The following is a 15,977-nucleotide window of genomic DNA, read 5'->3' on the forward strand; positions in this document are numbered from 1 at the left end:
TATTTATATATATATATATATATATTTTATTAATTTTAATATAATTAATAATATAAATTACTTACAAATATAAGGGTAAAATAACCATTTATATAAATATAAGGGTAAAATATTATTTTATATTTCTTAATTTTAAATAAATGTATTTGTTAGATTTTATTTAGGGGTTGTGACACGTATTTATTTTTAATCATTTATTTTATGTAGGATATAGAATAATGAAGATGTTCTATAAACGAATTTGTACTTTTACATCAATTAATGAGCCTACTAATGAGTCTAATGTTACTGATCAAATATACATGGTTAGAATATAGTATATCAAAAGATTCATCATTTTGTTTTTGGTGTTATCTTTTCAAACCTTTAAATAGAGAAAACGTAAATGATACATTTATCGGAGATGAGTACAAAAATTGGAAAAGAGCATTAGAAAGATTCAATCGTCATATGAGAACTTCAAATAGTTGTCATAATGAAGCTAGAATTCAATTTGAATCATTTTAAGATCAAAGACATAACGTGAGAAACGTTTTACGTACACATGGTCGTGATATAGAAATAAATTATCACACATGTTTAACGACAATATTTGATGTAACACGCTTTCTATTGAGGCAAGGATTACCTTTTCGAGGACATGATGAGTCAAGTAGTTCATCAAATAAAAAAAAAAATTCTTGAATTGATTGATTGGTATAGGCAACGTAATGAAGATATTTGTCTTCTTTTGTACCGACTCAGGGACAAGAATAATTTAGTAATTGTGCTTATTAGTATTTTTATGTAATTATCGAGTAAAATTTTAATTAAAAAATGCATTTATTTGATAGCCAAAAATGCACGTTATTATGTATTTGGCCCCCCCCCCCCCCCCCCCCGAGAAAATATTTCTAGGTCCGCTATTGAATCCAACTGCATGAAGTTGGATAGATGATATGAAGAATTGAGTCTTCTAACTTAGGAACATCCCAAATATGGTTCAAACTTAGAAACATCCCAACACACATGTATTATACAGAAGCTCTAAGTCACTTTTCTAGTCTATTGGGGAAACCATTATATATGGACCCAATTATAGAGGGATGAAAACATCTTACTTTTGCTTGAATAAGCATTGAAATACATCATCAATGTACACTGCCAAAGAAACTGGTTGTTGTTGATAGGAAGGGAAAACCCACCGTCATGGAAATCTCATATTAATAGAGGCCAAACAGGTGTGTGTTTTCTGCAATACTTTCCAACATGTTATTACTAAATGTGTAAAAGTAATTGAGGAAGAACAGAAAATCATGAAAGCCCAAGAATCAAAAAAGTAGGAAAATTAAACGAAAGAATCAAGAATTGAAGAGCATATTATGGAAGTCAAAGATAGTGATAAAAACGCAAAAATGAGGAAAATGTAGAGGAAGAAAGCAAGAAGAATTCTGAGAAAAAAGGAAAGAAGATAAAGAAAGTATAAGGAATCAAAGTGAAGAGAAAAATATAATTTTCTGTAATACAAATGATTAGAATGAAAATGGAAGATGAACCTCAAGTTGTTGTTGAGTAAACTCAAGAGGAAAACACCCAGAATTTTAAAACTGAAGCAGAGAATTCTAAAGCCGATAAAAAAGATTCCAAAACCGACGAGGAGTCTGAAGCTGAAGCTGAATATAAGGAAGATAAGAATACATAAATTAAAGTTGAAGCTCTGAAATTCACAGAAACAATTATTTCTATCAAATCAGAACGGGCTCATACAAAGAGAGAATTCAAAATGAGAAACAACAATACTCATCATCCTCTTCAATATAATCTCCTTTTATCGTTAGAGGAAGAGGAAAGGGAAGAATGCATCTCAATGAAAATAGATTGCATTCGAAAATTCCAAGCTGGAATGGTTATGTTTGAATTTAGTGTTTTCTGTTTGTAATCTCTGTTTTTTAGAATGTATGAATGTCACTAATTAGTTTTTTAGGGTCTTTTGATTTTCATCCTTAATCATACCTAGGGTTTGTCTAACTTTGATTTCCGACCTTCCCACTTTTGGGATTTTAATGAAATGATTTTAACCGTTTTCCAAAAAAAAATATAGATGAGATTTATGAATGACATTTTATAAAAAAAAATTGGAATTAAAAATGGGACAACGGATTAAGTATGTAGCCCGCAAACACACTTAACCACGAACTTAGGGATATTATCTACATCTTATTGCCGCTAGGCTAGAAGAGAGGATTTTATAAAAGATTTTATAGAATTATAAATCAGATTTTGCAATCCACGTTTTCAAATCAATTCTGTATTGCAATCTGCGTTTTCATATTATTATTCTCTAGATTAATTGTTAATTCATGTTAGGCTGCTTGAAAATACAAATATAGTTAGTATATAGGTTATGGAAGAAATTCGATTCTTTGTAAGTTGTTGTTTGCCTAGCTAGCTGTTGTTAGGATGGTATATATAGAACATTCATTCATGATTAATAATTATGAAGAATTCATGTTTCTCCCTCCTGCAGTCACGAGGAGGAGGAGTTGTTGGTCAGTGGTTTCGGTTTTGTCAATTCGCGGTCAAAGATTTTGGATTCGACCAAAGTTTTGATTTAAGACGATGTGTTGAACAAGTCTAGACGACTGAAAGGATGGTTATCACTTCCCTTTGCTACCCAAGAAGGAGAACCTTGACAACCAAGGGATCTCATTGCATTGCTTTAATTGTAACTCAATGGCTCATCCATGTGTAGTAGTAGCTGAACAAGTCTTCTGTCTTACTGTGGGTGAAAATATGCATTGGTTTGGGCATATGTTTGATTCATTCATTTTCATGATCATTTTGGCATTTTATCTGTGTGCATAACCTCTGTTTCTTAACTCCTAATATTGTGAAATAAATTGTCTATTGATCCTTGTATATTATCTTATCATTATTTAATGTGCTAACCTTGATTATTATTTTTTGAATTATGTCCCACATTCTGCCCTCCTCGTCCTACAGGTGTGTTATTACACTTTTAAAATTTACTTATCATTCTCTATGAGGAACTAGATGCATTTAAGGCATTTAGGTTAGAATTATGTTTATAACTTAGAAACATTCATTTGGTTTATTTCACCCAAAAATATGTAAAATCACGTTTTAAAATATGACCGATCGTTTAAATTAGAGACAACTCGTTTAAGCCAACAGCCAACACGTGGAACAGAGCAATAAGGTCCCTTTGAAAATAGAACATAAAAAATTGCTAACGAAATTTAACATAATAATTAGTAAAATACTATAATGAAATAGAACGATGTTGTCATCTATAATCTTCTTTTAGAAGTGTGATTGATTTGTTAAATAGTCCGAATCTATCTCCCTTTTGTTGGAATTAATTAAAATAATTCCATAATAAACTTAAATCATAAACTATAATACCCTAGATCTTCATTCTTGTTCCTGAGATATGAAAGACAAAAGCGGAATATATATACCTAGATCCTTAGACATGATTAGATGAGATGGTCTTCCAAAAGAGCAAAAATCCTTTAGCCTTATTTCTCCAATGATAGGGATTCAGAGAGAGAGAGCGTGTGATGAAAATAAGTTCCTCTTTATTTTTTATCAACCAACCTCCCTTTTATAATTTCTTCTGCCTTTTGGAGACCATAACCGTCATAACTGCCTTATTATGCTAATTTCTAATTTGGTCCCTCATCAAATTAGAAATACCGCAAGGTATCCACAATTTAACATTAATAACAATAATGTCCTTAAGTCAAATCCTAAATATCCTTATATCACATAATATTGACTTATTATAATCAATGACCATATATATTCATTTAAATATATAAATGTCCCTTTAAATTTTAACATAGCCCGAAGTGGATCTTCTACCAATGATCTCAAGATTATCCGACCTTCGATATGTGAGCATGTAACTTCTAGTTCTCTTTAGATATCTCATAACCCTTTTAGCTGCCTCCGAGTGATCCAAACCTGGGTTGCTCAAATATCTTCCTAATACGCCAACTATGTACGCGATATTTGGACGCGTACAAACTTGAGCATATATTAGACCTTCAACTGCCAAAGCATATGGAATCTTTTGTATTTCTTGAATTTCCAAATTTTCTTTAGGGCATTGTTGAAGACTAAATTTGTCTCCCTTAGAGACCGGGGCATTTCCTAATTTACAATCTTGCATGCCATATCTTTTAAGTACTTTATCGATATAGCTCATCTATGACAATCCAAGAATTCCTCGAGAACGATCTCGATGTATTTGGATCCCTAATACAAATGAGGCCTCACCAAGATCTTTCATCTCGAAATTTCTCGACAGAGAAGTCTTAGTTTGGTGCAATAAGCCTATATCATTTGAGGCAAGCAAAATGTCATGAACATATAAAATTAGATATATATGTTTACTCCCACTAAATTTGTGATACACACAATCATCAATTAAATTCTCCCAAAACCAAATGAGAGAATTACCTCATGAAATTTATGGTACCACTGACGAGACGCTTGTTTGAGCCCTAGATGGATTTCTTTAATTTTCAAACCATATTCCTTGAAACTCCTAACACAAAGTTTTCTGGTTGCACCATATAAGTTGTTTCATCAATTTCTCCATTGAGAAATGTTGTCTTTACATCCATCTGATGTAGCTCCATATCAAAATGTGCAACGAGTGCCATGATTATTCTAAAAGAGTCTTTAGTTGAAATCGGAGAAAAAGTATCTTTATAATCAATCTCGTATTTTTGAGTAAAGCCTTTAGCCACAAGACGTGTTTTATACTTTTTCACATTACCTTTAAAATTCCGTTTGGTTTTAAAAATCCATTTACAACCAACAAGCTTCACCCCTTTTGGTAATGGGACAAGTTCCCAAATTTTATTGTCTTGCATAGATTTATACTCTTCATTCATTGCAGGTCTCGGTCTTAGCTCAAAAATACCGGTCATAGGTCTCGGTCTTAGCTCAAAAATATCGGTCCTAGGTCGATTTTCTCGGTCTCAGTCTTATAGGACTCGGTTGTTGGGGATCGAGTGTTCTTTATTTAGTATGAAAAATTACAGGTTTGTATCTTTTAATACAGACTATGAAATCATGATCTGTTAGTTACAAACAACTTATATGATTGTAGGGATCATAAACCCTAACACTAAACACGATCAATCAAGCTCTATAACAATTGATTTTTCAAAATCATTTTTAGGACAAAATTTGAGAACTTTTGATTTAGGCCATCTTATGGCCTAATTTTGTTTCAAGAGCTTTGAAATAATATTTATAGTCGAACACAACCAAAACAAGAACATTAACCAAGCTCTGTAACAATTTTCAAAACTAAAATTCAAACTTATTTTTTTAAAATTTTCAATTGGATCAACACATGATCGAGATGTTGATGTAATGATTTGGAAAGTGTGATTAAGATTTGTGGTTGGTTTACCGAGGGATAAGAATTCGGTAACATTGGTTTGTCAAAAGATAAGAGATTAGTAATATGATAGACTAATTGGAAAACAAAAAATATTAGTGATTAAATATATGAATGAGATTGTTGGTCTACCGAAGAGGTTAATGATATGATGAGATTGTTGGTTTGCAAAAGTGAAATTAAAAAATGTTGGTACTGTTGAGATAGTTGGGTGCAAAAATAAGTTTACGAGATTAGTAATATGAGATGTCTATTATGTAAGAAATGATACTTTTGGTTAACCGAGAAATGAGGATAAAATCAGTGAACTAATGAGAAAAAAATTAAATGAATGTCTTCTTATCAAATTTGTTATACTGTTTCTTTTTTTGATGAATAACTAAAACAACGCTGAATGAGAGGAGTAAGACGACCACTAGATTGTCTCAACCATTGAAGTCCCTCATGTTTAGACCATAGATATTATCGACGAAAAAGATGATGAAGGCGATAAAAACGATAATGATGGCGACGACAAAGATGTGAGTATTGTCTATTTCAACTTTGTAAATGTGAATTTTTTATGCTAGTTTTTATGAGCATGACTAAGATTATGATAATAATTATGATAAATTTATATTTATAAAATATACTTTATTATTATTTTTTAATTTAAAAAACTTAGTCTTCTTATTGACTATAGTTAGATGCTTCATAGTTAAGCTTAAAAGGCACTTTATTTTTTTTAAAAGCTAATTGTTTCCTTGGATGTTAATATTTGCATTTATTATGTATTTAATAATTATAAAAACAAATAGGTTACAAAACAAAGAAATTATGTGACCGAAGCTTCCCAATAAAATCCACTTAGTCTTTTTCCTCTTCAATTACAAGGATCATCGGCATCCATCTTTCCGGCGATTCTCAAAGGAACCTCCGATTGCTGATCTCACTTTCATCTTCACCAAATACAAGAACCCTAGTTCATCTCATCAGATCCATTCGCTTCTATAATAACCCAACCTACTCCTGATTCGATCAGAAATTCCTCAAAACCCTAAAATTATCTCTATCTGATTTTGATTCTTTGGAATTCTATATTCATGGCCAAGGAATTCAACGTCCCACCAGTGATTTTCCCGGGAGGTGGAAACCCAGCTGCAGGAAATCAACGGCGGCGACTACCAACTCCCCCTTTTCAACCACCCAAGTCAGCTAACAATAGCATCCCGTTTATGTCATTTGATGTTGGTTCCGCCGCTGCATCCACATCCTTCTCAACGCCGCAATTTGGAAGCAGCGCGGTTGGAATTGGGTCGGGATTTGACGACGAGCCTCCTCTTCTAGAAGAACTCGGGATCAATACGAAGCAGATCTGGCATAAAAGTATTTCAATACTAAACCCGATTAGAGTGAACGCGGATCTCCATGAAGATGCGGATCTATCAGGACCTTTCTTGTTCTTGATGGCTTTTGGTCTATTTCAATTGCTGGCAGGGAAGCTGCATTTTGGGATCCTTTTGGGATGGGTAACTATGGCGTCTTTGTTTTTGTATGTTGTGTTCAATATGCTGGCAGGAAGGAATGGGAATTTGGATGTTTACAGATGCTTGAGTTTGATTGGGTACTGTATGCTTCCCATGGTGCTTTTATCGGCTGTGGCTTTGTTTCTTCCTCAAGGTGGTGCCGGAATTTTCGTGATGGCTGGGGTTTTTGTGATTTGGTCGACAAGGGTTTGTACCAGGCTTCTGGTGGAGTTAGCATCTTGTGGTGATGAACATCGAGGCCTTATAGCGTATGCATGTTTCTTGATTTACATGCTATTCTCACTGTTAGTGATATTTTGAGGTTGTTCATCTCTTTTACTATACTGATTGATATTAGCTTGCATGCATTTTGAGTAAGTATCCTTGTGTAACTGTTTTGATTACCTGTGAGGAAATGCTGCTTTACATTACATTACATTGTTTTAAGACCTCTGTTCCTCTTTTCTTTTTTCCCTTCAGATAGACTGGTCCATTTCCAGAAAGAAAGTTATTTTTTTTTTTTTTAATTCATGTTATGACATATCCAATTTTAACATTAGTAAAGTAATATCAGATTGCTGGGGACTAAGATTTGCAGTTATTGGTACTTTCACATGTTCTTCTATCATATAAATTGCACCCTTTTGAGATTGAGAAAGTGTTTGACTTTATTTGGTATGAGAATGTTGCTTTCTTAACCAGTCCATCTGTATGTTCTTATTTGATCAATTATGAATGGTTTTGAGAGGATGTGACCAAAAGGTTGCACCTTCTGTACATAAAGAAAGTGTTATCATATTGATGGTGTATGGTTGTGTCTCTCTGTTTACAATACCTTCTTTTTAGATCATTTCTGGTTGGATTTGGATTCTGAAATACATATCTTTGTAAGGATTGGAACTTTGCACATTAGTCTGTAGTCACTTTGGCATATTTAGCAATGGGTAATTAACTAATTCTTATGGTTAAATGAATGTTTGATTTGATTTCTTTAATTGGATTTAAGAAACAACTACTACTGTATATGAGATTTGCATACAGGAAATTTAAATTTAGAAGTAAAGAAATTAGAATCCCACCCACCCATTGTAGCTCAAGTGATAAGGAGTCTTAACTTAAGAGGTGTAGGGAATTGGGGATAGTTGTAGTCTAGTAGGGGACTTGGTCAGGTACCTCACTACCCGGAGTGGGTGTAGTTAAATGTATCTAATCTAAAGCAACTCAAGATCTAACAAAATGATGCATTGAAATAATAATGTTTGATTTCCTTTATATTACCAAATTGAATGCTTTGATTTTCCATTTGAAGATGATTAGAGAGAAAAAAAACAATGAAATAAAACATGATCTCTAGTTTAACTCATCAGCATTGAATCTCTTCCTCATCTTCTTGATCTCCTTAGAATCCATTCCAAAAGCCTTCTTCAACAGACCTTCATCGATCTCAGACCCAAAAATTGCGTTGGCAATCCTAACAGTTCCCGGACTCTGACTATTAAAACTCCCCAATAATGTAGCTTGCCTCTTCCCAACATTCATCTGAAAATGCACCAGACCTTTTGGAAACACCATAACCTCACCCTTCTTTATCACCTTGGCTAGAACTCGATTTTGAGTATCGACAAAACCCGAATAAACTTCCCCCTCCAACACGTACACCACCTCGGTTGCTCTCGGATGGTAATGAGGAACATTCACTCCTCCGACATCAAAATCAGCTCTCACAAACGACATTCCCAATGTGTTGAGGCTGGGGAAGACAGTAGAGTTGACAGAATAGGCTGAAAACCCAGTTTTCTTGAGGGACCCACTATCCTTTATTCCGTTGAATACGAAATCTTCAACGTTAACAGATGAAGAGTTCTTGCATTGTTGAAGAGGAGAAGATGAAGATGCAACCTCAGGTATGCAGTAGTCTGTAACTGGATCAGGGTCTGAGGCTAATGATAGATTATAGGTACTAAATGTAAATATGACTAGCAATAGTATCATCTTTAAGAACATATTGCTAAAGAGAAATAAATAGTTATAATGGGAGAGTAATGTTGGGTTTTTTTTGCCAGAATACCATTTTGTGTTTGAGTTCTTTGGTATCCATTATAACTAAAGGGAAAAGGTAGGTTTTTGCTTGTGAATGAAGAATATATGATTATGTCAGTTTATAAGCATGGGAACCAGTATGATTGTTAGTATGCTTTTACTATAAGTTGTCTTCACACTCATGTGCACTTGAACAACTGTTCAACTTTAAGAATCTTGATGATCTAGAGCATTATCTTAGCTGTGGGATGAATATGATATAATGATTGTGAACCGTGATCATCGTGAGCTCTCATTCCAGGAGGATACATTAGACTTTTTTTTTTAATGTTTTTTTCTTGATTTCATAACAAATGGTAATTTCTATACTGAATTTGTTTGTTTGTTTCACAATGGGTTTTAAAAATACAGAGGTATTCCAACTATTAATACTACAAAGATAATTGCGTAAATGAACTTAAAAGAATTGAATGTTTGGTATGGTGAAGTTTGACTTTCATAAGGTCACAAAGTGGGGGTGTATTTGAGTACATCTAGGGCAAGATAAAGATATGTTGGCATGATATATGGATTTTGTGTATGTATGAGTATAAGCTGATAGGCAGTTTTTGTTTGAGGATTCTTTGTTCGACTTTTGCATCTTTGGAGATTGTTTAGGTCATTTTGTTAATCTCTCTTGCCCAATTTATTACTTTCAATCTAGTTTTTACACTTTTCATAGCTATTTTAACTTAATAAATTGAATAGCATCGTAACATTATCTTAACCTCACAACCCTATTCGAGTTTTTCTCATCAGAAAGATCTGGCCAGCGTTGACATAAAAAAATGAATTTTGTTTTTCAATCTAAGAGTGTGTTGTAAAGAAAATGGTCATGCAAAAGTTTGTTCTCAAACTTGCTTTGAAAACTATGGACTAACTAATATTATTAAATTTTCGATTGAACCCAATGCGCTTAACCTAATCCCTCACAAAGTTACATAACATTGGCAGTATTAACCCTGCCGAACACAAAAATTGCCAAAGAAATAGTATCTTAACCAACTACCAAGCTTGAGGTAACCACCTTTAATGATTGAACACCAAGAAAGTGTCAATACTGCATCAGAACCAATAAAATAGAAAAGAAATCTGACCAAAATATTATTCCACTTTCAATATCTGCATACTTAAATTGACCAATTGTACACAAAAACATTTGAACAAAAGCGCTACCTATATCCCAGTATAAATAAATTCCAAACTGTGTTTTTACCTCAACAGACAAACTTGTTTTCATTTTATTATATCATTCTATTTCTAAGCCATGAAAACTTCTCAGCCTCAGCTAAGAGACATATTCTCTTACAAGTGTTTATCACAAATTATGTTCATGAACCGCCACCAGGTTTTGCAGCATCACCTTTGCCTCCCGTCATGAAAGATTCTCCACACCCACATTCGCCTTTTGAGTTTGGATTGATAAAGACAAACTCCGATCTGGATTAGAATACCAGACAACTCAGGGAATTGCAACTTCTTTGAAAATTAATATAAAAAAATAAATATGAGAGGTTAGATGGAACACCCACCTGAGTTTGTCATCCACAAAATCCATCTTAGTACCAATTACATGCATAAGAGCTTTTGGATCAATCAATATCTTGACACCCTTGTCCTCAATCAATTCATCAAACTTCCCTTTATCATCTGTGAACATTTCATGTTGCACCAGAAATATCAGATAAAAGAAACCATGGCATCCTTTTTTCAAAACATCATATTATAATATATTAATTCAAATACATACTTCACCATAGAACAGAAAGAAAATAGATTAAGACTATGTATGTTTACTTAAAATTGGAATTAGTATTCCAAGTATACAATATAATTCTTATCTTCTTTTATTTGTCTTTACTATTAATAAATGCAAATCACAAAATTAATAAAATACTATTATTTTTCTTGTTTTATTTCCTTAATTTTGTATTTAGTATTAATAAAATACATTGAAATAGTTTTATTATATGTTCATTGAATATAATAAACTATAAAGAGCCATGAAAATAAAAATAATTGGAACTGTACAGTGTTGGGAGAGATGGAATTGAAATTCTTCCTAGAAAGGAATTGAAACTCAAGAAATAACACTGATGTTTAATTTCATGGGATTTAAATTATAATTCTTCATTTTAAGTACTCATATAAACAATAGAACTAGACCTGCTCCCCAAAAATTACAACTCTACTCTAACCGAACATAGCCTAAGGGAACTCCATTGAGAAATGGAAACCACAAGCCAAAAAAAGATTAACAAATCCTCACCATCAACAAAATTAGACAAGAACTATATTACGTAAATGTTACACACTAGGTAAAGTGCTTTTCAAGTTAACACATCCTCTAAACTTTAAATCTCATTCAAAGATGACTCAGACAATAAGATAACAGGATCTGATTCTCTTTAGGCAAAGCAATTGACCAAAAAAATCCTGTTAACTTCATCATACTGTTCACAGAAATTAAAAGCATATCAATTCCAATGAACCATTACCAGCACTTGTATTCCCCTAATACATTATCATCTCATTATAGTTTCTACATCAAGCATCAGGAATCTAGCCCCTCAAGATTCAATTTGTCCACATTAGATCATTTCCACTCCATTCTTAGGGTTCAAACCTCAAAATACACTCATTTTCTAAGTACGCTAATCTTAACGTCTTTGATTTCTGCTTAAAACCCAATTTTACTCTCATAACAAGTAACTCAAGCATCTAAATATGGACCAGCAGGGTGATTCCTAGGATCAGTTTATTCATTATTGTGCGGGTCTCTTATCATGAAAACCTGTTGACTAAAGATATTATAATAAGATTGATAACAATCCAATATTTTCTTGATCATCTAATCTTTAATTGTCCCTACTCTCTTGTTGTCTGGAGGAAAGTCGTTAAATACATGATGTTGTAATGTTACCCTCAATTGGAGCCGTATAAAGACATGACTCACACTGTAGATGACACATTGTTCTCAATTATTTTGAGATGAACATTTTACAACATCAATCAATGAAATCTAGAATGAAAGAATATAGGAGTCCTAAGCCGAGTGAGAAGAAATGATGAACAAATCTGGAAGGCTGTCCTCCATTGTTACCATATTTAGATTAGGAATTGGTGTAAGTTCCCCAATACTAATCCCAACAGGATGCTTGACAAAGAATAAGTTTTGATCAATCCGTCTTGATGAGCATGTTCAATTGTTTTCTTAAATACAACTGTCTTTTGGCTTTTATAAGCTTTTGGGGTACTTAGCCTGTTAAGTATTTTCTCTTTTTCATTTCAAAACTTTGAATGTTTTGTTTATTAAATCAAAAGGCAAAGCCTTTTGACAAAAAAGAAGAAGCCTCAGTCAATAATATGGAAAAACACTAAAATATGTACTTTCATAAATGAAACCTAGAACTGCATACAGATAAAAGAAATCAGCTTGGTTTTAACATTTTTACTTGTTCTACATCCTTTAAATTCCATCATTATGGAATATCATTTCACTGTAATTTGCATTTGTCAAGTCATATAAACTGCTCACATTTACAGTTACTTCTTCCTAATTCAAGCTACTACAGATTATGCACACGTAATTATGATTGAGATGATGATTGATGCTCATTATTCTTAACAAATAATTGACAATATGGAAGTTATAAGAATTTAGTTACTACTTGATCCATCCAACTCTTTTTACATTCATGACTTGAAGTGTTCGATTAGTGATCAAATTTGTAGAACCAAATCCTATATTTTGAACCAAGGGAAAGGAAGAAAGTTTAGTTATCATATTTATGAGATAAGTTAAAAACACACTGTTATCAAACAGAGCAAGGAGTGAGTAGTAACACTAGTATTACATAATCTAACGTATTTTCCCTTGCATGAATTTAGAGCTTGTTTTGGCCAGATCATGACTGAGGCTTTTTGTCTCCCAGTACTGTCAGTTCAATGGCTATCCAGCAGTTCGCATTTGGATGACCAATTAACAAGAAAGGGATCTAATAAAATAGGCCAGGTCCCTTGGATAATTATGCCTAAATATAATTCTCTACATCCAAGCCTAGAGTAGCTCTATATATCTTGATCTACTCATGACACAAAACAACTATTAAATGCTTTAAACTCCAAGATGACCGCTGCCATTAAGTAACTAAACATATCAATATTTTGAACCAACTTGTTTCAACTGCTACTGATCATTTACTAACAGATTCATATATAGGGATATCATTTCAAGGAATAATATATACCATGTCATGCTCGCTCCTCAAATTACTATTAGTGGTTTGATATTTTAAGTTTTATCCTCAACTTCGATATAAACCAACAAATGGTTGTCAGATAGTTGTTTACAACAAATTCAAGGTTAAGTACATGATGAAGCATCAAGGCCAACATGAGGGTTCAAATGAGCTGACCCCTACAAATGAAGTCCAAATTGGTGATTATAAGCTAATATGATATTGATGCTTATAATCTAATCAATAGTAACTAGTCAAAATAAGTTGATTCATCATTCAAATTCAATAACATAACATTATCAATAGCCTTATAGGCAACAACATGTTTGTGGCATTTTTTAGCCATATAACATTTAAGATGTATAGTTGTTTTGAACATATTACAGATAGATGAGATTTTACAAAAATAGTGAGATGCAAAAGATCATTTGGTAAATAAAAACAATAAACTGAGTCTGAAACAAGTAGACAACCAAAAATGAATGCAGTTGAACCAGAAGTTCATGCTGAAACACCCCGAATGAATCATAGTAACAATATTTAAATGAACTTAATTGTATATTAGAGGAAATAAACAATGTATATTACTAGCTAACACATGGGAACTTACTCTCACCCTCTTCTTTCGCATAAACAACCAAGTCTAAATAACTAGCAAATGCTAACATTTTGTACTCTTAATAAGAGTTAAGTCAACATAAAACAAAAACAATAAAAGAAAAGATAGATTTTAATCCACAACCTCACTGCAGTTATAGTTTCCATCCCTTTATGAAATTATATCTTTTATTTAAAGACTTCAATGAAATGAACATTTGTATAACGTTGTAGCAAAAAACACAGTATTTACATATTAAATAATCATACTCAACTAAGGAATTTTGTACACATCCAGGTCTCATTATGATACACATATTCAATATGTATAGAGCTAAGAAAAATTACTAAGAAATTGAGCTGGCAAACAATAAACCAACAATCTGAATTCAGCTAGACAATTGACGCTACAAGACTATTATCATTCAAATGTTAACAACACAAGCAAAAAATCAAATAACAAGCTTGAGGAACATCAAGACTCACAATCTCAGTCCCAAGGTCATATTTTTGGCAAATAGATGACAGGATCCAATTGAAATCGAAAAGTTATCCAGATATTTAAACAAATCATTTGGGTCCCAAAATACTAAGAGAAAAAACCAACTTAACAGTTCCTTACAGGACACTTGTCCATTACATTGATTCCTTTTCAATTCTTGAGATTTGTGTATTCACTACACATAATTCTCAACTAAACTTAATCAAAACACAACCCCTTTCTCTCAAATAGGGAATTCATCCAAAAAAATGCCTTTTTGGAGCAAGACCAATTAATATTTCGGTAATATAGACTGGAAACAGCTTAGTAAGTTCCATACCCAATTAATTTAATTGAAAAATGAAAGTGAAAGAAGCAAACCTGCGTAATTGAGGGTGTAAGATAAGCCGTTACAGCCTCGAGCCTTTACACCGAGCTTAAGAAAAGAGCGTTGACGTTGCTGCAGAAGCTGATGAATCCTTTCAGCTGCGGCATCCGTTAGGGTTAGAACTTGACGACGAACCGCTGTACCGACCCTCTCTGCAGCTGCCGCCATAATTTTACCAGAAGAAGCCATTTATATATATATATATAATCAACTGTGTATCTTTCTCTATCGCCTTGTTTATGACATTTTCATTCCTCTCCCGTTCGCTTCAATCTTTAGACTTCTCCTTCCTTTTGTTGGTTGATTTGCAATATAAATCTTCATTTAAAATATTTAAATGTTAATTTTAAAACATAATAATAATTAAATAAAAGATAATGTATTAAATTTCAAAATCAGTTCTAACATATTTAGACTTTTTATATTAAATGATAAAGTATTAACAAAAACTACTACTGTTATAAATATTATAAGTCAATCAATTATATAACTTTTGGATGTAATAAAAAATGCAGGAAAATTGTGGAAACTAATTGAACATATTCCCTAACTATGGGATTAAAAATTGATTTTAGACTTTCGAATTTCATTTATTCTTTGGAGGAAAATATAAAGATGAGCTTCTTTGTGGTATATATTTTCGGAAGGGAAGATGTTCCAAAATTAAAAGATTACATTCTAAACCATTATAGTGAATTTAGACACATTTTAGGCTCCCTTGTTGAACAAGTTTTTCACACGATCATATATTCTATTTGACTATGGGTCACAAGCAAAAACTCAAACAGGAATATGGTTAGTATGTTCGAATTTTTTTTCTTATTAATTTAGTATATGCTTCAAACAATTTAAAATAATATAATTCAATTGTCATTTAAGGTGTAGAACCATAGACGTTTGAATAAAGGGTCGGTGAGGCCGTATTTATTCCAGTTGGTTGCCCCCATCAAGTTAGAATTTAAAATAAGTTATCTCTAACTATTTTGTATCACAATTAAAAAATAAAGAGTTTATTAATTTCTTAATATTTTATTTTGATTTTACGATTATAAAAAAATAATATGTTTGATTTAGATTAATTATTAAATTTAAGTAAATTCTCAATTTTAAAACTTTATTATTGTTTGTATTATTCTTATGACTTCAGTCATGCATAAAGGTTGCGGTAGATTTTGTTTTGCCCGAAAATATTAGTGAATGTATTCGATTGGGTGAGGAATTTAGACAACTCCCTAAATTTCATAGAGCCAAGGAGGATAAATTA

General features: G+C 32.4%; 3 protein-coding genes across 3 annotated transcripts; 1 reads left to right on the forward strand and 2 right to left on the reverse strand.

Annotated features, from left to right (window-relative positions):
- The first annotated feature begins 6,267 nt into the window (after positions 1 to 6,267).
- Positions 6,268 to 7,445, forward strand: LOC124919867 (protein YIPF5 homolog). Its single transcript, XM_047460230.1, has one exon. The coding sequence runs from the start codon at positions 6,505 to 6,507 to the stop codon at positions 7,246 to 7,248; it is 744 nt and encodes a 247-aa protein (XP_047316186.1). The 5' UTR covers positions 6,268 to 6,504; the 3' UTR covers positions 7,249 to 7,445.
- Positions 7,446 to 8,154: 709 nt separating this feature from the next.
- On the reverse strand, positions 8,155 to 9,012 carry LOC124919868 (germin-like protein subfamily 3 member 2). The gene has a single exon (XM_047460231.1). The coding sequence runs from the start codon at positions 8,929 to 8,931 to the stop codon at positions 8,278 to 8,280; it is 654 nt and encodes a 217-aa protein (XP_047316187.1). The 5' UTR covers positions 8,932 to 9,012; the 3' UTR covers positions 8,155 to 8,277.
- Positions 9,013 to 10,090: 1,078 nt separating this feature from the next.
- On the reverse strand, positions 10,091 to 15,002 carry LOC124939318 (iron-sulfur assembly protein IscA-like 1, mitochondrial). Its single transcript, XM_047479803.1, has 3 exons — positions 14,707 to 15,002; positions 10,539 to 10,656; positions 10,091 to 10,446 (listed from the first exon to the last, which is right to left on the reverse strand). The coding sequence occupies exons 1-3, from the start codon at positions 14,900 to 14,902 to the stop codon at positions 10,338 to 10,340; spliced, it is 423 nt and encodes a 140-aa protein (XP_047335759.1). The 5' UTR covers positions 14,903 to 15,002; the 3' UTR covers positions 10,091 to 10,337.
- Between the last annotated feature and the right edge of the window lie 975 nt (positions 15,003 to 15,977).

Source organism: Impatiens glandulifera, chromosome 1 (assembly GCF_907164915.1).
Source record: "Impatiens glandulifera chromosome 1, dImpGla2.1, whole genome shotgun sequence".
Lineage (NCBI taxonomy): Eukaryota > Viridiplantae > Streptophyta > Magnoliopsida > Ericales > Balsaminaceae > Impatiens > Impatiens glandulifera.

Bases quoted from the DNA above. Each gene is read 5' to 3' on its own strand.
- LOC124919867 (XM_047460230.1), top strand. From the start codon at position 6,505: ATGGCCAAGGAATTCAACGTCCCACCAGTGATTTTCCCGGGAGGTGGA.
- LOC124919868 (XM_047460231.1), bottom strand. From the start codon at position 8,931: ATGTTCTTAAAGATGATACTATTGCTAGTCATATTTACATTTAGTACC.
- LOC124939318 (XM_047479803.1), bottom strand. From the start codon at position 14,902: ATGGCTTCTTCTGGTAAAATTATGGCGGCAGCTGCAGAGAGGGTCGGT. The intron at 10,657-14,706 runs GTTTGCTTCTTT...AAATGTTCACAG, and splicing joins TTACACCCTCAATTACGCAG to ATGATAAAGGGAAGTTTGAT. The intron at 10,447-10,538 runs GTGGGTGTTCCA...ATTCTAATCCAG, and splicing joins TTTGTGGATGACAAACTCAG to ATCGGAGTTTGTCTTTATCA.